At 41.1% G+C, this 23,449-nt stretch overlaps 1 protein-coding gene across 1 annotated transcript in view; it reads left to right on the top strand.

Moving 5' to 3' along the window:
* LOC146468355 (uncharacterized) overlaps positions 1-21,471 on the top strand; it is a 47,641-nt gene extending 26,170 nt beyond the window's left edge. The window contains exons 11-16 of the mRNA XM_085124636.1: positions 13,457-13,522; positions 15,943-16,044; positions 16,309-16,374; positions 17,375-17,479; positions 17,843-19,341; positions 20,602-21,471. Of these exons, the coding sequence (XP_084980762.1) occupies positions 13,457-13,522; positions 15,943-16,044; positions 16,309-16,374; positions 17,375-17,479; positions 17,843-19,341; positions 20,602-21,471 (2,708 nt within the window). The remainder of the gene's footprint in view (positions 1-13,456; positions 13,523-15,942; positions 16,045-16,308; positions 16,375-17,374; positions 17,480-17,842; positions 19,342-20,601) is intronic.
* The last annotated feature ends 1,978 nt before the right edge of the window (positions 21,472-23,449 follow it).

Genomic DNA, 23,449 nt, shown 5'->3' on the forward strand with positions numbered 1-23,449 from the left:
AACGTGCTTATCAATGATCAATTAAAAAGACTTAACTCAACCGGACTAAGCTGTACCAGTTTTCGCCTTACATTGGGAACTGTATTGAAGATACTGTAATTTACAGGCAGGGAAATGTCACATCATTTTTGTGCACCCCAAGGTAATGTAACAGTTAGCAACAGATTCTTGTTGTCGAAGCTTTATCAGAAACATTTTGTGGCTGTTGTTGTAGATGAGGCACAATAGAGTTACTGATTGGTAGCTTGCTGTTAAAATTTGCATTGGAAAGTCAAACTAGGGCCTCCTAGCCCTAACACCATGATTACACTCTTGGCTATATTCCAGCAAACCAGAAAGACCTCTCCGTGTAAATGGCAGGCGCCCAATTATGTCCAACATTAAAATGCCAACTACACCTTTGCTGTTTTAAAGGGTTTTTTTTATCTCTCAAAAATGGAAGTTTGAATTTCTTTTGGGAAATCCACATCTGGATTTGGGATCTGAAGAATGTTTTGTTTACTTGCAACATGTGAGCAAACACAGCAAGTCCTTATCAGTTTTCCATTAGATTTTTATTTGGTAGTGATGAGCTTTCCATTTCAGTGGTTCTTGATTCACGTTTATCACATAACACTTGAAAAGTTTTCATCTGAAATTTATGTTAAGTTTAGGGGACATACCCCCTCAATTCCTTCTTTGATGACAAGTTGACAAGGTTATAATTTTACACATAGGAGTCCACAGACTCGAAAATTAGAAACACATAATACACAAGTGTAATAATATTTGACTCTTGATATGAAAATCAAAAGTCATTATCTGCATTTGATTTGCAAGGCGCAGTGAGCTGCTTAAATAATCATTGTTGTACTGAGTATACTTTGTTTTAATTGCACATGCATAGAGGAGAATGCGCTAATAATACAAGGTTTCTTTATGTCCAAAGCAGATACGTGGACACTCGATCACCTCTGATGGGACCCTTGATTTTAGCAATAATAATAATAATAATAATAATAATAATAATAATAATAATAATAATAATAATAATAATAATAATAATAATAATAATAATCATAATAATAATAATAGTAGTAGTAGTAGTAGTAGTAGTAGTAGTAGTAGTAGTAGTAGTAGTAGTAGTAGTAGTAGTAGTAGTAGTAGTAGTAGTAGTACTAGTAGTAGTAGGAAGGTGTGAAGGTCTTTTGGGCTCATAAAAGTAGCAAATGGGAGATAAATAGAAAACAAATAAAAAAATGTTTCCACTATTTGTTTTTCTGTGCATGTCTGTGTGTTCAAATGAACTGTCAACCATTCCTGCAGCAAAACAGCTATCACAGTAAGCTGATCTCCAGTAGCCATCCTTAATTTGTCCATAACCTGATGGTCTTCCATAGCCAGGAACTAACAAAATTTAATCAAACTGTGAGACAAAAACCATCTGCAGAAAAGTGGTGGGGGAAAAAAGCTTTGAAAACGGTGTCTGTCTTGGATGAAAATTCCTTGTTGATGCCAATTCCTTGAGAAAAATAAATTCTTGCATTGATATTTGCACCCATGCATGTCAAGTCCTATATTTTCTTAATATTAAGACCAGCAACACAAAATTATTTCAAGGACTTTTCACACAAGCACATAAGAAATATCAGAACAGTGAACCTTGAACCTTTAAGCCCCAGTAGTGATCAGTATCAAATTTCTCCTAATAATATCAATGCACAATCAAGGAGAGATCATGAGATCACCAACAGTGAAATTGTTTGATATTTCAGGAACCTCCTTATAATGCTACTATGAAAAATGGACATGTAGAGACCAGTAAGGAGAAACTGTATGTTGACACTGAGGCTTAAAGGTTAAAAGCTAATAAATACGAGCCGTATTGTTGTGATTATCGCAGCTTCTTTTATGCTTCGTCCTTCCACCACCCCACGCGTCAAAAAGGGCTTAGTTACTTGAGAATCCCTTTTGATTCTGCCTTCTCGTTACCCATTTTCTGGTTAATATATTGTCTTATTCTAATGGAAAGAATAACAACATCCCAGTGAATGACTATGGTTTTTTTTATTAATTGCATCTTTGTTCAGGGGGCACAACTTCAGAGTACAACAAACTAGGAACACTTTCCTCAGTATTTCCTACAGCTAAGATTGTCGCAGAAAAACAGAAAAACAACCAAACTACAATCATACAAAGTTTTAATATGAAAAATTTATGGAGTACTACAAAGGCCCTCCTATCTTAACACAAAGCAATGTTTACCAGTTTGATTAAATATTTTCGCCCATAGCAGATGAACCTATCACCACCAATGTTAAAAATTAAGCCTGCTATTATTTACTCATTATTAGTACTGTGTGGAGTTGGATGTGCCTTTTTAGGTGGAAAGCTTGGGGATCACCAGTTCTACCTCATTGCGACTCCCCAAATTCCTCAAAATGGACTTTTGGCTCCGACTCATTCTCTACAGACTGACCATGAATATTATTTGCCACAATTGCTTTGGGAATGGGGTTTGATTCTCCTTGAGTTGGAAGGATACTAATTTATTCATTTTGGTCTTCCCCAAACTATGGAAAGTTTTTTTTCCAAGAAAGTGGAAGAGATGGAAAGCCTATTACATCAAAACTTTACTTTAACTGTGAGCGCGGATCGTTACTCACAGGCGGTCGTTAATCCCTCGTTAAGAAACAGAACTTCTATACGCGCTTATGAAAACGGTTTGCCAAAACAAGGTTCACGAAAGTAAGATAACCAAACAAAGTTTATTGAAGCGGTGGAGACGTTAACAATGCTTGGAGGTGAAGCGATGTGTAGCGAAGCGATAACAAAGCGGTACGGTAACAAAGCAATGTATAAAGCGGTTTCGAAAACTAAGAAGTAAATACAACGAAAACTATAGTAAGACTAAGTACTAAAGCTATTACAAACTTAAGAAACAAAAGTGGAAACTTCGTAAATCCGATACAAAAAGGCAATAAAAATAGTAACATGCACAAAGTAAAGAGACTTACTTCTGAGTCCGCGTTAGGGATTTTACAGCGTTATACTTGAGTTATAGTCTTGATCTTTACGCGATGGTACGTTGACTAGAACTGAGCGTTTTCCTGAACACGTTCGAGGAAAAGCTAACTAACTACAAAGGACTATAGATAGAATAATTGAAAGCATTGTTTCGTTACTTGTACGTGGGCAAACATATCCGTTGGTTTGACCACAGAAACTTAAACTTATTGACAACAAAGACACTCTAAAGTCTAGAGAGGAAATACAAAAACCATGAAGAATAATTTGGCAGCAACATTCCCGGTCCCTTAAACATAGCAAAGCTGTTTAACACTATAAAGCAAAAAGCTAAGCAAAAACTTTTAAAAACTAAAAACCTAAAATACTTGAAGCAAAAAAACATTATCTAAAAAATGTAGAGTCTTTCATTGAAGCTTAAGGCTTCTAAGCATCTTCACTTTCAGCATAATCAGCATCCACCTTGTCGTCTGCGGCAAGTAGTAATACAAGCTTAGCAATTGGTCTGCGTAATTCTGCTTTGGCGGTTCTCAGGACAACACTTCTGAAGAGGTCCTTAGAGTCTCTTTCCACACTGGTAACCACGCCCATTGGCCACACGTTCCTTCCAGCGTTCTCATCTTTAATAAGGACAATGTCGTTGACAGACAGATTTCTTCTTTCTTTATTCCATTTGGGGCGTTGTTGGAGGGTTGGCAGGTAATCTCGTCTCCAGCGCGACCAGAACAGGTTACAGAGATACTGGACTGTACGCCAGCGGCGGCGCATGTAGACGTCGTTACGTTGAAACTTGCCAGGAGGAGGCAGGACGATGCTTGTTTTCATGGTCAGGATCTGGTTCGGTGACAGTGGTATTGGGTCGTTAGCATCGCTTGAGATGGCGGTAAGCGGTCTTGAGTTGATGATGGTCTCGACCCCACACAATAAGGTATGTAAGGACTCATCATCCAAGCGACTTCCATGTTCACGGAGGTAGAGTGTCTAGGAGCCTTTGCGTTGTTCTAATTTGTCTCTCCCAGACTCCACCCATGTGACTTGCTGCAGGCGGGTTGAACTTCCAGTCAATCTGCTGATGGCGAAGCTTCTCGGTGATCCCGTCAGGGTTCATTTCATTGAAAGCTTCTCGCAGCTCTCTTTTTGCACCAACAAAGTTAGTACCGTTGTCGCATCTTATTTCTCGTACGGGTCCGCGACGACCGATAAAACGGCGAAGTACGTCAAGGAAACAGTCTGTCTCAAGCGAGTTTGCGACTTCAATGTGGACAGCTCTGCTTACAAGGCACGTAAACAGTGCTCCGTATCGTTTGCGTTCCTTGCGGCCTTCCTTTGTAACGTACGGACCGAGGAAATCCACTCCAACATAAGTGAAGGGCGGCGCCGGTGTCAGTCTGTCCGGTGGTAGATCAGCCATTTTCTGGTCCTGAGGTGGGGCTCGGTGGCCACGGCATGTGACGCACGAGGAGATAAGTTGGCGCACTGCAGAGTTTGCTCCAACAATCCAGTAGTTCTCGCGTAGCCGTGCGAGAACATGTCCACACCCGGCGTGTCCAAGTCGTTCGTGTGCGTGACGGATGATTAACGTTGTCACGTTGCTCTTGCTAGGCAGGATTATGGGATGCTTGGATTCCTGCGGGATGACCGCGTTGTTTAATCGACCACCAACGCGCAAGAGACCTTTGTCCATGAACGGGTCGAGGCGGTAAATGGAGCTGGTCTTTCCTACTTGGATTTCGTTTTTCTTGGAGCTAGACTGTTCTTCATGTTTGGATTTGCTGTTGCTTACTTGCTCCAGGGTCCGTAGCTCGTGTTCGAAGCTATGGAACTGTGTGAAGCGAATGATTGCGAGTTCTGCACCTTTTAACTCCTGAACGGTAAGCGGTGAACGGTCTTCGTTAAGCTTGACTGACTGATCGTTCATTCTTTGTTACCTACGTTCCTTGAGAACAGCTTTCACTCGCATGTACACTGCGACGGCCTTCTTTAGGCTGTACCAGTTGGAGTAAGTTTCTGGAGTAGCTTCGTTACTGTAGCTGCAGGTGCAGGGTCGGTGATCGTTGTTGCACAGGCATTCACTTCTTTCTTGACTTCTACATCTTCAATTGGAATTTCACCAAGTGTTAGCGGCTGTGCTGGCCATTCTTTCTCCGGTTGCCACAGGAACTGTAGTCCAATCAGCCAACGTTGTTGTTCGGTTAACGCTTTAGCGTCCAGTCGGCGCGAGGCTTCGTCAGTGGGATTCTCTTTCGTGTCCACGTACCTCCACTGGCTAGGATCTGATAGGTTTCGTATGAGCTGGAAGCGATTTGCAACGTAAACTTGGAATCGTTTCTGATCGTTCGCGATGTACCGCAGTACTGTAACGGAGTCGGTGTGATACTGCACGGTTTCAGGTTTATCGTCTAGTTCTTTCTTGAGAATCTCGCCGAGGCGAACAGAGACGGTGTCAGCAGTCAGTTCTAGGCGTGGGATCGTTACTGCTTTGATGGGGGCAAGGCGCGCTTTTCCCATTAGAAATGAACAGTGTATGCGACCTTCGTTGTCGCAAAGTCGTTAATAAGCCACTGAGCCATAACCCACGGTACTTGCGTCTGAGAAAATGTGGATTTGTCTGGACCTCACCTCTCCGAACTCCGTTTGCTTTCCACAGCGAGGAACGGTTAAGCGTTCGAGCAGTGGTAGTTCGTTTCGCCACTTTTCCCAGCGCATGCGGTAAACTTCGGGAAGGTCGTCGTCCCAACCAAGTCTTTCTTCTTTGCAGAGATCCTGGAGTAGTTTCTTTGCAGTAAGAGTGAATGGTGCAGCGAATCCGAGGGGATCGTAGATAGAGGAGACAACAGAGAGTATTCCTCTTCTCGTGATCGGCTTGTCTTTCACGGTGATGCGAAACTTGAAGGTGTCAGATTCGACGCACCACTGTACACCAAGTGCACGTGCTATGGGAAGCTCGTCATAATTCAAATCCAGCGTTTTGACGTCTTTAGACCGTTCCTCTTCCGGAATGGACTCCAGGACACTCCGTCGGTTGCAGATAAACTTCGTCAGACGAAATCCGCTTTTACCGCATGCTTGGCGCAAACCATCAATCTGGTCCTTGGCTTTAGCTTCCGTGCTAACGGATCGTAAACAGTCATCAACATAAAAGTTGCGGCGCAATGTTTGTGCGACTTCACTTCCGTTCTCGTTAGCTGTCGTGCGCAAGGCGAAGTTAGAGCAGCTGGGCGAAGAGACAGCTCCGAACGGATGAACCATCATTCGGTACTCTTCAATTTCGGCGTTCAAATCTCCACCTGGCCACCACAGAAATCGTAGGAAATACGCTGGTAGGCAGGAACTCGGACTTGGTAGAACATAGCCTCTATGTCAGCCATAAAGGCTACTGGCTCTTGTCTGAAACGAGTTAGGACACCAGCTAGAGAGTTAGTTAGGTCTGGGCCTTGCAGTAGTTGATCGTTTAGCGAAGTTCCAGCAGACTTGGCACTGCAGTCAAACACCACTCGTATTTTCTCCGGCTTCTTTGGATGGTACACGCCGTGATGGGGAATATACCATGCCTTGCCTGAAACGATTTGGAGCGATTCACGAGGGACTTTCTCTGCGTATCCTTTGTCGATCATCTCGGTGATGAAGGCTACATAATCATTTCGGTAACGTTCACTTTGTAGCATCTTCTTCCTTTGCCACAGCGCTCTCTTCAAAGCTTGCTGGCGATTGTTTGGCAGCTTTGCTTCGGACTGGCGAAAGGGGAGCGGTATTGCATAGTGGCCTTCCGCGTGGATGATGTCGTTCGAGACTTTCGACAGAAATCTTCTATATTCGTGAGAATGACCAAAGTCCTCTGGATGGTTGCTTGAAGCCTTTTCGCTAAAGTCCAGCTCGAACAATTGTAATAGCGACTTGGGAGTGATGATTTCTTTTACGGTTTGCACTTCTCTGACGGTGATCCTGTTCACGGTCACTTTGTTTGTTGCTGATTCCATGATAACGTGCAGTGGTCCGCTGACCGTCCAACTGTGTTTCAGCTTTACAGCATAAGGACCGTCACCTTCGTATGGCACCACACTGAGCGGGGCAAGCGCAGCTGGGCAGTTGCTTCCTATAAGTAGACCAATATCTATGCTTGAATCATAGGCAGGGATTTCGCTAGCGATGTCTTCAAGATGATCAAGATGTCTGACAATTTCGGAAGTCGGGATCTGGTCAAGCTCAACAGGAATCTCGTCTCTGGTGTAGGCTCGTGGTAGTTCGATAGGATATTCGCCGTTCAGGTCAGGAATTACCAAATCTTCAACGACGGTGCTTTCCACGAGGCTTTGACCATGCATCGTCCCAAGCTGCAATGATGTCTTTGTTCCTGGTACTTCCAAACGCTCTCTTAAACGTTCGGTGAGAAAGCAGCCTCCACTGCCATTGTCAGAGAAGGCGTAATTTTTTACTGTCTTGTTGGTGTTCTTGTCAGTGATCAATACAGGCAAGATCGTTTGCAGAACGGTGACTTCGTTACTGTCCTGCGGAATATCGGTGCACGCGTTGCTCACTCTAACGGTCTTCTCGCTCGCGTTCTTTACGTTGAAGTCACCGTTGCCGTTTTCTTTCTTTAGCGAGAAGCCATCTTCGTGCAGTAGCGTAGGGTGCGGTCCTTTGCACTTCTTACGTACTCGTTTCTTTCTGCAACTTCTTGAGAGGTAGTTTTCTCCATAGCAACCAAAACACAAGAACTTCACGGTCAGAAACGACTTTCGTTGGTCAACAGATTTCTTTCTGAAGTCTTCGCATTCTTCAAGGTCATGTGACTTGTGGCACAGAGAGCATCGGGACGCAGCAGCGTCTTGGCGGGAATACCCGGCCCCGTGTGAGGAAGGAGATTGGGTAGGAGCTTCCAGATTGGTGGCGAAGCTTGTACTTTTCGGTCTTGATGTCGGTAACTTCTGGTTGTAATTCGTGAAGCTGCTTGGTAGGCCTGCTTTTGACTTTGCGTTACTAAGTGCGTCTCTACTGTAAATCGGGTCGTTGGCAGATTCCGCGGCGTACTCCACAAATTTGGTCAGATCTTCGAAGCCAGCAATCTTCCCGTTCTTCCGTCTGCCTTTTACTACGGTTTCGCGCCTTTTCGTTTGCAGGTTATTCGGCAATTTCTGAACGATTGATTGCATGTTCGGTGGATGGTTTAGTACTGCCATGTGTGCGATGGTTTTCATGGCGTTGTTCCATTTGGTGACCTTCGTCAGGCGCAATATGAAGGCAGCCGCCGATCAGTTCCTTGGGTTCGCCTATCAGGTGTTGGTCGAGGTAATAGAGCCTGTCTGCGCTGCTTATTACTTTTAACTGAACGCGCGCGTCAAAGGCCATCATAAACGTTTTGTAGTCCATGGGGTCGCCCTTGAACTTCGGCACATCGGGCTGAGGAATAGTCATTGCTGTGGCGAGCTGGTGATGCGAGGATAGCATCCGTTGTATCTGCTCTTGCTGCATCTGAAAGACTTCCTTTAGAAGTTCTTCGTCACGTAATTGGTGCATGGAATTTTCGTCATTCCGTTCAGTTTTAATTCCGTGAGGAAGGGGCAAAAACTCTGGAGCATGAGGGTCTAATGGGGAGAGCTGCTGACAGTTTTCACTCTCTGCCTTGAAGTTATCAACGCCGCGGTCTTCGTGGCCCGGAAGAAACGGTAAGAACAATCTTTCACGTTTTGGTTCTGGCAACGTTACCCGTGACGGAGATGACGTTACATGTTGCTCCGACGACGGCGTTACATCGCGTGGCGAGGTTGGTAGTGTTACCGGAAGAGGTGGTAAAGTTTTGGCACGGTTTTCATTAAGGTTTCTATCATCGTCTTGTTGTTCTATTTCAGCAAGAACACGTTCCCTCGCTCGCGCTTTAGCAATTTTAAGGTCAAGACGGTATTCTTCCTCAGCAACCTTGAGTTCAAGTCTCTGTTTTAGCATAGAGCGTTCTGCGATTAATTCGGCAACTTTGGCCTTTTCTTTTGCTTGCAAAGACAACGACGAATTTTTCGAGATTCTCGAGGAGCGTGACTTGTTTGAATGACGACCGGAAAGGTTATCAAATTGATCGCTGAGGCGTTGTTCACATGCGGTAATCCAATTAACTACCATATTGCGGTACTCGAAAATGTCACTTTCTTTAAACCCAAAATGCGCCGACGCTTCTTCTTTGTCTTCCGGCGATGACAGCGCATAAAGGTACTCGTTTTGAAAACCTTCAAAGTGTTGACATAATCTGTCAAGTTCCGTTAACTGATACTTCACGACCTCCAGATTGTTTTCATTGTTCATAAGTTTAGACATGTCGGTTCTTTTGCGGGTAACCGCCGATGAAGCGTTCGTTCGTTTTTGTTTCAGTCGGCGAACGTTTTTACGCGGGATGCCCTGAAGGGGCATACCGTGTCTAAAAACGGGTCGATTTCTTTTTTTTTTTCTTCCTCGTACCCACAAACCTGTACATTAATTTATTCATTAAACCCTCCCCTCTCCTACTCGGGATGTATTGTTCTGATTGTCTTCAACAACAGCAGGCCAATCAAAATCCATTCTTGTCGCTTATATCGCTAGGGAGGGGACCCACTCACCCTTACCTGTGCGACGTCAACGCATCATTTGATTTCTTTATTAAAACTGCATTAAATTGTGGCGCCATATTGTTAACATGTTGTGGACTCAAGTGTGTCGTTTTCAAACGGAAATTTCACCATTTTGAAGCGGTACATCGAAAGAATAACTTCTAAGAAGCACTCGACATCTAAAACGGTGAAAACTGAGAGTTCCTGGCGAAGGAATCGCGTTTTCTTTGACAGTCTTAGACCACTATTGCAGACAGAAAAGAGGTCATTGAGAAGCTTACGTTATCGCAATGGAATTCTCGCAATTTCCCTTGAAGCCCTAAGTAGCGTAACACAAGGGAAACAACGTAACGCGATCTTCGTGACTCAAACTATTCCATTAGCAAGGATTGTTTTAGAAATCTGCGAAACATACAGTTGGAATAAATGAATGAGCCACAGCATCACGCGTAATGCCAGTATAGCAGGCATCTTGTCTTCTTCACCTTTCTCTGTTAATTTTCGAATCGTATTAGATTCTCCGTGCAGATCGTTGTCGACGTTTTCGGCGAATGTTTTCGATTTCTCTTGATCTTCTAAATCATTGTTCTCGAGTTCCGGTTTGACATCGGTAATTCTAAGGGTGACGTCGACAACTTCGCTCAATGTTCCTTTGTTTGAGCACGTGTTTTCGTTCGATGCCATTTTAGACGTTTCTTTTCGTTATAGTACTTCAATGAAATTCGGACGAAACCAAGCGATTTCAACGTTGCGTTGAATGGTACAAACTGAAATTCACACATCGAAAGCCAAGAATTTTCGAAACGAATATGAGCGCGGATCGTTACTCACAGGCGGTCGTTAATCCCTCGTTAAGAAACAGAACTTCTCTTCGCGCTTATGAAAACGGTTTGCCACAACAAGGTTCACGACGGTAAGATAACCAAACAAAGTTTATTGAAGCGGTGGAGACGTTAACAATGCTTGGAGGTGAAGCGATGTGTAGCGAAGCGATAACAAAGCGGTACGGTAACAAAGCGATGTATAAAGCAGTTTCGAAAACTAAGAAGCATATACAACGAAAACTATAGTAAGACTAAGTACTAAAGCTATTACAAACTTAAGAAACAAAAGTGGAAACTTCGTAAATCCGATACAAAAGGCAATAAAAACAGTAACATGCACAAAGTAAAGAGACTTACTTGTGTGTCCGCGTTAGGGATTTTACAGCGTTATACTTGAGTTATAGTCTTGATCTTAACGCGATGGTACGTTGACTAGAACTGAGCGTTTTCCTGAACACGTTCGAGGAAAAGCTAACTAACTACAAAGGACTATAGATAGAATAATTGAAAGCATTGTTTCGTTACTTGTACGTGGGCAAACATATCCGTTGGTTCTAAAGTCTAGAAAGGAAATGCAAAAACCATGAAGAATAATTTGGCAGCAACATTAACAACAATAACAGTAGTGCAAATATTGAAGAAATGCAAGCCATTATGACAGATTAGTGTAAACACCCCAGAAAGATGTGCAGCCTTTTGCTTAACCACTTTCGTTTGGGCTTTTGTGCAAGAAATGACTGTCATTGCTCTTAATTAAGTGTTGAGCGGTGTCCAGCTGTTTTAGCCCTTGAAGATATTTACATCACTGATAGGAACTTTAGGAACTTGCTTCTCCCTGGAAATCAGGTGGAAGAAATAAAGGCATATTAACAAGAAATAAAGGAGAAACTGAGGCCAGTGATAACTATTTGTATCATTGAATGTGCTCAGGATTAATAATGGAAGTAGTAAATGAAGTGTGTTTAGTACTTGAAGGACTCCATACTAATGATAAAATAATGGAGAAATTCCCCTACCTTGAAGAAAAGAACACGGCAAAAAGATTCTAAGAACCACAAGTGATGTCCAATCCAAAGAGGCATGTCCTCCTTTTAAAACTACGTCTTTTCTAAAGCCTAGCACAAGTATAGACCTACAAAACATTAGGTGGTGCAGACATGAAAACCAATGTCCCTATTTTTATTTAAATAGAGGAAGGCTAGTTTTATATTTTGGGTCCTACTTTTTTTTAACGCAGTAGGTTGGGATAAAATTAAACTTACTACACTTACATAAAGAGGACAAGGTGTCTTCTTTTGTGGTATGGGTTTCATTACTATTATTTTGGTGGTCATAAGTCAGACATTTTTCATTTGTCTTAGCTGAGGGGTGGGAGGGATATTGATTACACCAAATGAATAATGTTATTGTGTGGACAGTCTATCAATTTCCCAAAAGTAGTCCTATGACTATGAGAGATGTTGTATGGATCTTGAAGGAATAAGCACACTGGCCTGAAAGGACTAATATTTTATTAATAAGTCCAGTTCAGTCCAGTTCAATCAATACAAGAAGAATAGTATTTAGCAGAAGACAAAAACTAAAAATATGCTAGCAAACGCGGCGCGCGTGTTCAAGAACTCAAGGAAAGGTATTTCGGGGAAATTAATTGGCATTTAGTAAATAAGTAATCATTTTTTTGTCAAGAAATACAACAACAAAAGTATAAAATAAAACATGACCTACCTCCATTTTTTTTCGAAAAGTCCATCGTGTTGGAAACTTGAGAAAAGGCCGTTTGAACGTTTATTGCAAAGTCTTTTCGGCTAAAGTCGCTGTTGCCTTCCGAAAATACAATTTCTCACTATCTCTTCCCACACAAACGGCATGTATGTATTTAAACGTCGCATGACAGTCTTCATCGGAGCGAAGACTTTTTCGTGTTTTTGTTTCTTCCACTTTCTTCCACGAACTGAGCGAAAACCAAACACAGAAGGAAAGAGCCAATCACAAAGCAGATTAGAATGAGGCATTCTTAATTCAGGTAGCCAACCAGAAATGGCGTTGTATCGAACTTTAGCAGATCTCACATTTCGACATTCCCAAACCGACTACTGAGATCGGGGTACGAGATGAGATTACCCCCCCCCCCCCCCCCCCTCTCCTCCTCAATTGTGCTTGGAATAAATAAGCGCCCTCGTGGGGGGGGGGGGGGGGGGGGGCTTAATAGAGGAGATTTACGGTAATCAAGTGGCTACTAATGCGTTTCGGAGGCAATAACGTGATCTTAGTCACAATATTGGTTTACGTTAGAGTTAATTTTCGTGAGCAGCAAATAAGAACGAGATCTTAAACCCAAAGAAATAAAGGCGCCAATTGTGAGTTAGCAGTGCGTTGTCTGCAAAATATGTCAAATACAAGGTCCGACATCATCATCAACGCATTGCTGAGCACAAAAAGCCGGTCATCGGTAGACATTTCTGAGGAGCAACAACAATGGTAGCAACAAAAATTTGGGGAAAAAAGTTTGGATCTTTGAGAAAGTGACAGAATTAACAAGGGTGAATCCAGAAATGCAGAAAGAGTGGGGGCCAAAGAATTTGTTCACATTCGTGGAAATTATGCCTTACAATAATTCTGGGAGAATTGGACCTAAAGTTAAAGCTTTGAGAGGATTTTTGAAAACGATTGAGTGCATAATATCACTCGAAAGACGGTTACAAAATGGAAGAAAAAATTGGGGGCCCGCCGTACCATCATCCCCCCCCCCCCCCCCTCCCCCAACTGCCTAAATCTGCCCATGGTAAATGTGATTGTTTATTTTTTGAAATGATTTTCATTAAGAATCTCAAGTCTAATCTAAATATCCAGACGGACTCAACTATACGTGCTAAACATTTTGTTTAACTTGTGGGTTGTTCTTATGCTAAAGTTTTTTTGATGGCGTATTGTTCTTTTGAGCATTTATAGATTTCAAAATATAACAGGGGTCGAACCTAAGATCTTTGGCGAAAGTCAATAAAGTATGTATGCAAACTATGTATATTGATTCTTGTTATTTGTGTTATTAAGGGATGCGAAAGATTTTACGTAACGACGTTGAAGAGGACACTGAGGAAAAACGTGGCGGAGTAGAAGGTACTTATCATCACACAACAATCAAGGCAAAGGCATCCCCCAGGGGGGCAACACCATTGTTAGGCCTAGACGTGGACGTGTTATTTGACAGGGTACAAGTTTTAGGCCTCTCTGTCCTGAACATGGTATATAATATTTATATGTTACTCTGTACTAAACAGGGTCTGATCACGGCTGACCCTATCCTAAACAGTATATAGTTTATATAGAGATTATAGCCGTAAAGTATTGTTTTCCGAGTTGTCCTACCTAGGCTAGGTATCTTCGCATTTTTTTTCCTTAACAGGGTCACGGTTTTAACCCCCCAGTCGCACCCTTATACCCAATAGGAGTCAAGTACCTCCCGGCAGGGCACACAACGGTTCATTTCGGTGAATATCTGTTCAGAAGGCCTAAATCTTTACTGATTGTATCTCCACTCGTTTTATCCGTTGCAATGACATTGCGTGAAGGTCTTATAGCTTTTTTTCCAATCTAAGTTTTCCGGCATCTTATTAACATCGGACGAATCGACGTGAGTTCGGGCGATATACCGTCGGGCGAGTTGACTTTCAACTCGGATTCCGGATTCCACCAACAACAGCTCAAAAAATCCAGGGAGCTGGGAAAATTCAGTTAATACTGACATCAAACTGTGTTAGCGAACGCTTTTAAAGGTCCGAAAAAAGACTTGGAAACTATTTTTGTTAAATTTTCCCGTTGGGTGCCCCCGCTAAATCAGGCATTTGGATTGGATTACAAAGAAAAACAACCGTTTTATAAAGAAACTTCTCAAAGTCATTAATAATTCGTCAAGCCAGAACAAAGCAAATCACTACCGTGAAGGAGGTTTAGAAATGTAATCTTAATTATCATAAAATTTTGTGAACTTTTGCTTCGAATTTCTCCAAGAATTATCAATAGTTTGAGAAGCTATATCAAACACTCGAAAGAGTGTTTCCTCCTATTTCCAAACACCTCGAAGTTGGTAAAGAAAACTCGGCTGCGCCTCGTTTTTCCTACCTCTCGGTGTTTGGAAATCGGAGGAAAAACACTGTTCCTCGTGTTTGAAATATTACACAAGAATGTGCTGGAGTGGCGCCCGAGTTCAGGTCAAATCCTGTGGTTGTTATGACAACAGTACAGTAATAGCGTTTTGCAGCACATTGTTGGAAAACTGTTTCCTTAAGAACTAGGTCAAACACATTTGACGGAAGTATGTAAACCAAAGATGGCTCGATTTGCTTTAATAGCCAAAAGGTGTTCATTATTCGCGAAATATTCATCCGTTGGTAAAGATCGACTCTACGTCGCGAACCGAAGGACACCATGACCTTGCGATCTTTGATCCTCTCACTGTTCATGGCGTTTACAAAGTGATCACAGTTAGTCGCCATAAGGTCCGAGGAACAAGATGCCAGCGATGTACAAGATGCCAGATTAAAGCACACAAATCGTAGGCTAAGGTGTTCACACACGACACAGTTGGCCTTAACGGTACGCCAGCCTGTGAATCATGGGTAATTCTCGGTGGTTGTTTGTATTGAGATCTCATCCTGTCGCAGACTGGTCTTCAGGTCCTTTGACAGGCATTCGTTTCAAAAATAAAATAGAAAATCCCTTTTAAAATGAACAAAAATCACTTTTATTCCCGTAATGTTTATGGTTTTCGCACATATTAGTGTTCCGTTAATTTTGGTGCTTTCTTGAGGTTTCTGGAAAAGCCGGAAATCTAAGATGGCCGCCATTTGACAATCATGACCTAATGACCACGTCATATAACGTCATTAGTTCGCGCTCCGGGCCTTAAAGAGACATCTTTGGACGTACTATCTATCCTCCAAGTATTTCCTATATCCTCACAACTGATGAGATTGATGACTACATTTCCCGCTTTTTCACAGTTATTTGTGTGTTTTTGCAAACAGTCAATTGTTAGTTGGAAATTTATGGATTCAGTACAGCATTTTAACTTAACTGAAAAGTTAATTCTCCTGACCATTACAAATACGTTTCGCACGTAAATGTGATCGTCTGTGCATTCTTTTACATGCTTCAACTACAGTTCAAATATATCGCATCGTATTTTATATATTTGCTGTGAAGACGGTAGAAGAATGCCAAAGAAAGTCTCTGATTCGTGCAAAGAAATCGTAAATAAAACGCCACGAAATTGAAATTTATTGTAATACGCGACTTGGGAATACCAAGGGAAAATAATCTTTGTGAATACCCATAAGTGTTTTTTTTTTTTTTTTTGTTAGTGTTGATTGTGTTAAAATTAATAAGATCACAAACTTTCGGAAGGAGCTATTTCAATAAACTGCTAAATACAAAACCATTATTAGGGTTATTACTTTTCAAACTTAAAAAGGAAATGGGGAATTAGGTACTTCTGAATGACAATACCCTATGTTTGTCATCTTTTTTCAATCTCTTAGGCAAGATCAGAGGCGAACTGGAACAGGAAAGAAGTGAAACTAAGAGTATAAGAGAGAAATTGGGCAGTTTAGCGATCACCGTAGAAAAACCGGCAGGTGAAGGTCAGTAATGAAATTAATTGCAACAACATTTTTTTTACAATTTTCGCTTTTCGCTTTCCTCTTTGTTTTTCTTCAGGATACGTAGAAGATTAACCACTAAATTACCCTTTATTACAAGAGACAGTAAGGTTTAGTCACTTAATATTGGACTGCTAGTTTTCCATCTCCTCGAAAAAGTAATTGTACAAGTGTAGAGTTTGCATACTGTTATTCAGCAGAGTCAACTTGCTTGATTGCTTTCACTTCTTTATTTGTCCAATCAAGGAATTCCAGAGATTACTCTCAAGGAAATTGAAGAGGAAACAATGAAAGAACTTGATAAAACAGAAGGTATGTTTTAATCAACATCACCCAACGGGGAGAGAAGAGTGTTTTTGGTCATTGCACATGATGATATACAATTCATAACGATTAGGAGGCCACAGCGTCCTGTTATCGGGTGAAACGAATCTTTTCAGTGGGGCTATTTTCAAGTGAAATGGGCGTCCCATGAGCTAGAATGGAGAGAAAAAGGCATCTAATGGCGTTTGTTTATGGGACAGCCCATGGGTTACTTTCTGGTAAAATGAACAAACCGAACTGTTTTTGTGCAGCGATGCGTAATAATCTGCTGGCTTCTACCTAGCTGAATCAAGCGGTTGTAAAGATTCTATGGTTAGCTTTATTATTTGGCGGTATCAATTCGCTTTGTTCACTCTTGTTTTTGTCATACCAAGGAATGCCGAACATTATGGGAGAGGAATTTGAAAAGAAAGCTAATAAAGTAGGTACGTATAAGTTCCACATGACACAACTAGATAGGACACTGTGTTCGTTAAGCATAAATTTTAATTCAAAATGTCAAGCATGTCACGAGCAAGGGTGTACGCTGTTCAGATGCCCTATACTCTGGGTCATGGGGAAACTCATGTCGTGCAAGTATTCATCATTTTCGTCACCATCTTCGTGGGAATGACGATTGCATGGTGCATGTAGCAAGATGATAGAGTGAAAATTAGACTTATCTCTTTGAATTTTATTGAAGCAAATTCCTTAGGACAACTTTTCCTAAATGTTGCGAGGTATTTTTTCGCCATGTAAGTTACGCTTTTTAGCTACGCGAAAGTAGTGATCACCCAAGACTATCCACATCCCGAATCTATCGATTGTCAATGGCGGCAGCTGTTGAAAATGCGTTCTTAAAGTAACGAGCTTCGTTTATTTTTGGTTAATGTGCGTCAGATATTAAATATGAATGATGTTGGGTACATAACCAAAGTGCAGAAAGAGCTTTACTATTATCTTAATTTACCGTTTGCCAATAAACATGTCAGTTTTTTATGTTTTTCAGACAAGATTGAGCACGTGAAGAGTGAAATCGGACGCACAAGCGAGAGGCTGGACAATAAAAAAGAAGCGAATGGTAAGGGTCATTGTTTAAAACTACTACAAAAATGTTTTCTGTTAAATATATTGTACAAAGGAAAAACTCCTGATATAATACTCTATATAAAATATTTCATGGTGTCACAATTCGGGCTTTTTTTGGTTTTGTCTTATTTTTGCTTCTTGATGCGAAGAAGTTTAATTGCTGTAAGAAACAAATACTGTAAGAAGCAAGCCATTACATCGGCCATAAACGTTAAAAAAAAAACCCGTGGACTACAGAGTTCGCCCCTATAATCCAAACAGAATAAAAATAAAAGCAGCGTTCATTATATTAAACATGTTCATACTTTACATACATCGACTGACTCGTGCGCAATTATTTAAGATCTCTAGTTGAGATTCCTGTTAATAATAGCTGTCGTTTCTCCAGGTGCTTTCAATCCACTTGAATTTATTAAAGGACTTCGCAAACTGTACAAAATCCGTGAAGGACGGCTTGCACCCTTTCCGTGGCGTGAAGAGATTCAATTCCGTCTTCGTGACATATTCACCAGGCTCAAAATGGTCAGCAGAAAGAAAGAGAGGGGAACAATAACTGAAGAAATTGTTAACATGTCTGACATCTTTAAACCACACGAAGAAAACCCAATGCCGAGAACAGTATTAATTGAAGGAAACCCTGCCATGGGAAAAACAACATACTGCAAGAAGCTTGCATACGACTGGGCCACTAAAAAACGAGAAGAAGAAGAAAAAGAAGAAGAAGAAGAAGATTGTTTCCCGAAATTCGAAGTAGTACTGATACTGAAATGTCGTGATATCAAGTCTGACCTTTGGGAGGCCATTGATGATCAACTTTTACCTTTAGATGTCAAAGAAGAAGAGAGGAAGAAAATCTTTGATTTTCTTCGCCACACTCAGTCAAAGGTTCTACTGATTCTTGACGGATTGGATGAGTTGCCCACCGCTAAATTACCGATGTTTAAAGAATTAATTCAAGGCAAAATCCTTCCAAAATGTCACATAGTTGCTACAGCAGGGCATGAGGCTGGGATTAAGGTATGGGAATGCTGGGACACCCTCCTGGAGGTCAAGGGATTTACAGTACAAGATGCCGAAGACTTTATATTCAAGTATTTTGAACCCAATTGGGTTTTATCTGAAAGGCTTTGGAGCATGATAAGGGACGACAAACAATTACGAGACCTGACCGCAAATCCCTTATACACAGCACTTCTGTGCCTAGTTATTGACGACTTGAAAGGTATTTTCCCGGAAAGTAGGACTGGACTGTTCTTAGGAATAGTGCAGGGTGTCCTGAGGAGATACAGGACAAAGAAAGGACTGCCGGAATCCAACAAAGATCTTACAGAAGTATACAGAGCTGAATTAAAGCAACTTGGCTCGATAGCGTTGAATGGTTTGCTTAACGATGGCATGTACTTTGAGGACAGCCAGTTTCAAAATCAAAGCGGCGAGCTTCCTGGATTCGGATTTCTGTCTGTTCAACCTGAAAGCAGCAAACGAAGACCAAGTCTGTGCTATGGCTTTCTTGACAAGAATTTCCAGGAGCTGTTTGCAGCCTTTTATCTCTGTTCTCAGCTTCTCGATAGCGAAATTAGTCCCGACAGCTTGATTGCCGACAGCAGATATTTTGACGATCTAAAACAGGTGCTTCTTTTCACATGCGGCTTGTTAGCTATACAGAGCAAAGAAACATTGGCTGCCATTATGAAGAGAATAACAACTCAAGTCAACAATGGAACGAGCCGTGATTTCGTTGTTGCATTGGAGTGCATTAATGAATCTAAGATAAAAGAGAGTGGTTTGTACAAGGTACTGGCAGGTGTTGTTGGCTCGCTCATTGACCTACAGGAAGTTGATTTTTCAGACGTGTTAGACGATGGTCATGCTGGTGTACTAGCACAAGTTATCAAAACAAATTCAACGCTGAGGGAGCTCAATTTGTCTGGCAATGGTATTGGTCGTGGTGGTGTTGCCGCTTTGGCTGAAGCAATCAAAACAAATTCAACGCTGGCAGAGTTGAATTTGTCTCGCAATAGTATTGGTGATGATGGTGTTGCCGCTTTGGCTGAAGCAATCAAAACAAATTCAACGCTGACAGAGTTGAATTTGTCTCGCAATAGTATTGGTGATGATGGTGTTGCCGCTTTGGCTGAAGCAATCAAAACAAATTCAACGCTGACAGAGTTGAATTTGTCTCGCAATAGAATTGGTGATTATGGTGTTGCCGCACTGGCTGAAGCAATCAAAACAAATTCATCGCTTACAGAGCTCATTTTGTCTGGTAATACTATTGGTGTTGAAGGTGTTACCGCTCTTGGTGAAGCAATCAAACCAAATTCAACGCTTACAGAGCTGAATTTGTTTGGCGATAGTCTTGGTCCTGATTATGTTGCCGCACTGGCTGAAGCAGTCAAAACAAATTCAACGCTTACAGTGCTAAATTTGTCTGGCAATGGCGTTGGTAGTTATGGTGTTGCCGCCATGACTGAAGCAATCAGAACAAATTCAAAGCTTACAGTGCTGAATTTGTCTGGCAGTGGTATTAGTGATTATGGTACTCACGCACTGGCTGAGGCAATCAAAACAAATTCAAAGCTTACAGAGCTGAATTTGTCTGGCAGTGGTATTAGTGATTATGGTACTCACGCACTGGCTGAGGCAATCAAAACAAATTCAAAGCTTACAGTGCTGAATTTGTCTGGCAGTGGTATTAGTGATTATGGTACTCACGCACTGGCTGAGGCAATCAAAACAAATTCAAAGCTTACAGAGCTGAATTTGTCTGGCAGTGGTATTAGTGATAATGGTACTCGCGCACTGGCTGAGGCAATCAAAACAAATTCAAAGCTTACAGTGCTGAATTTGTCTGGCAGTGGTATTAGTGATTATGGTACTCACGCACTGGCTGAGGCAATCAAAAAAAATTCAAAGCTTACAGAGCTGAATTTGTCTGGCAGTAGTATTAGTGATTATGGTACTCGCGCACTGGCTGAGGCAATCAAAACAAATTCAAAGCTTACAGAGCTGAATTTGTCTGGCAGTGGTATTAGTGATTATGGTAATCGCGCACTGGCTGAGGCAATCAAAACTAATTCAAAGCTTACAGTGCTGAATTTGTCTGGCAGTGGTATTAGTGATTATGGTACTCACGCACTGGCTAAGGCAATCAAAACAAATTCAAAGCTTACAGAGCTGAATTTGTCTGGCAGTAGTATTGGTGATTATGGTGCTCACGCACTGGCTGAGGCAATCAAAACAAATTCAAAGCTTACAGTGCTGAATTTGTCTGGCAGTGGTATTAGTGATTATGGTACTCTCGCACTGGCTGAGGCAATCAAAACAAATTCAAAGCTTACAGAGCTGAATTTGTCTGGCAGTGGTATTAGTGATTATGGTACTCACGCACTGGCTGAGGCAATCAAAACAAATTCAAAGCTTACAGAGCTGAATTTGTCTGGCAGTGGTATTATTGATGATGGTGTTGCCGCCCTGGCTAAGGCAATCAAAACAAATTCAAAGCTTACAGTGCTGAACATGTCTGACTGTTGGATTAGTGGTTATGGTGTTGCCGCACTGGCTGAAGCAATCAAAACAAATTCAACGCTTACAGAACTAAATTTGTCTGGTTGTAGTATTGGTGGAAATGGTGTTGCCGCCCTGGCTGAGGCAATCAAAACAAATTCATCGCTTACAGAGCTGAATTTGTCTGGTAGTGGTATTGGTTGTAATGGTGTTGCCGCCCTGGCTGAGGCAATCAAAACAAATTCAACGCTTACAGAGCTGAATCTGTCTGACTGTAGGATTCGTGATGATGGTGTTGCCGCAGTGGCTGAAGCAATCAAAACAAATTCAACGCTTACAGAGCTGAATCTGTCTGGTTGTGGTATTGATGGTAATGGTGTTTCCGCCCTGGCTGAGGCAATCAAAACCAATTCAACGCCCACAGCGCTGAATTTGTCTTACAAGTATATTGGTGATAATGGAGGTGCCGCACTGGCTGAAGCAATCAAAACAATTCAACTTACAAGTTAGATTTGTCTGGGAATAGTGTTAGTCATGATGATTGTGCTGCACTGGCTAAAGTAATCAAACCAAAAATCTAACGCTTAAAGGGGACGAGTCATGGTGTTTTTTACCTCTTTTCTTAAAAATGGTGAAATAAGACCTTTACTTAGCAACAAAATAATTTTAGAACGACGAGAGGAAAGAAATCACCTCAATTCTTGAAAGGAACTTTTTTTATCTGTTCTAGCGCATTTTGGAAGCAAAAATTTCGAGAACTTGAAAAAAAATTAGCCTACGATTTTTCAAGTTTCAATCCATTCCGACCTACACTGTCTCTGACTAGAGGCACTAATCGACAGTTTTGTTTCCATGGGGTGATAATTTATAACAAAACTAGACAATTATTTTCTTGTTTCTGTTGACAGACAAACGTTTTGGGGTTTCCAAATGATATCAAATTCTCGTGATACCGGCTTCCCCTTTAAAGTCTGATTTGCCTGGTTATTTCTACACTTCTGACGACAGTTAATCAATAAACAAGGGCACCCAACTGTTAATTTTGGTCAGTGGAATGTCAACAGAATTTTGGAGTTAATTGTTAAGAAATCTCAAATTTTCATCCATCAAATGAAAGCTCCAAATTTTGTAAAACTGCAAGAGTAATACCTTCCTTTTTCAAAGCGGCGAATGCGTCGTTAAAGGAGAAGTATCATGGGGTTTTGATATCTTATGTTAAAAATGATGAAGTAAGACCTTCCAACAGCTGCCAGAGGAAAGAAATCAACTCAATTCTTGGAAGGAACAACTCGTGATCTGTTCTAGCGCATTTTGGAAACAAAAATGCGAGAACTTGAAAAACATTACCCTAACATTCTTCAAGTTTCAATCCATAATCGACAGTTTAATTGCACTGGAGTAATAATTCTATATCAAACTTGACAATTATTTCGTTGTCTCTGCTGACAGACAAACATTTTGGGTTTTTTTGAAATGACAGCAAATTTGCGTGATTCTTTCCTTTCATTTACTGTAGCGAAAAGGTCACATCAAACTTTCTCAACGCTAAAAACTGACCCATTTAAAAATGATACGTTAAAGTGTGAAAAAATGCCAGTGGGAATTTTCGGAAAGCCAACAGCAGCTCGTCAATTTGGAATTAAAATATCTTAGAAAAGCCGGGAATTACAATTTTCAGCTAATCCGAACAAATCAAAACTGTAGCTTACACAAATTTGTCTTTTAAAAGGCCATAAAGTAACGTGGTAATTTTAGGAAACACTTTACGATTTTGCTTTAATGTTCCTGTTGGGCGTCCTCTGTGTTAGGCACCGCCTGGTATGATTTTTTTTTTTTTGTAAGTTTCCATTTTACGGTTGGTTTAGTTCTGTGTTCAAGATTACTGAAACTAACTTTTGTGACACCCAACAAGCGGAGCGCACAATTTTGAATTCACTACCAAGACCTTAAATTTAAAAAATCTAAGCTGGAAACTCGCGGAAATCGAACTTTCATTTCGAGGCTATGTGTTGTGATTCATTTATTTTTATTTTTCCATTATGTTCTCGCGCTCGTCTTGTCCCGCCTCGACTATCTTTGTGGCTATTTGCGGGACAAGCTTTTTTTATGTTATCTAAATTTATAAATAAATTGTTGTTGTTGTTGTTGTTGTATTCTTTTCAGTTCACATTTTTGTTTTATTAAAAGCAAAACAGGCGTTCAAGGAAAAGTACGCAAATGCATTCCTGCATCAGTTTAAGTTTTTCACAAAATAAAATTTCGAGAACTCATTTTTATGATAAGTAATGTTCAACAAACTTCAAAAAAATAATAACAATAATTAAAAAAAATTGAAAATCGTTTAAAAATTCCATACCATCATCTAGTCAGTGGTGTTCTAACTGTACCCATCTATGCATATATGAAGGTAAAAAGCTAGAAAGCACGATCGCTCAATTGCCACAATTAGTGGTGTATTAGTTCTAGCTCTGTTGATAACTGTATGATG

This window comes from Pavona decussata, unplaced genomic scaffold (assembly GCF_977016875.1).
Source record: "Pavona decussata unplaced genomic scaffold, jaPavDecu1.1 SCAFFOLD_131, whole genome shotgun sequence".
NCBI lineage: Eukaryota > Metazoa > Cnidaria > Anthozoa > Scleractinia > Agariciidae > Pavona > Pavona decussata.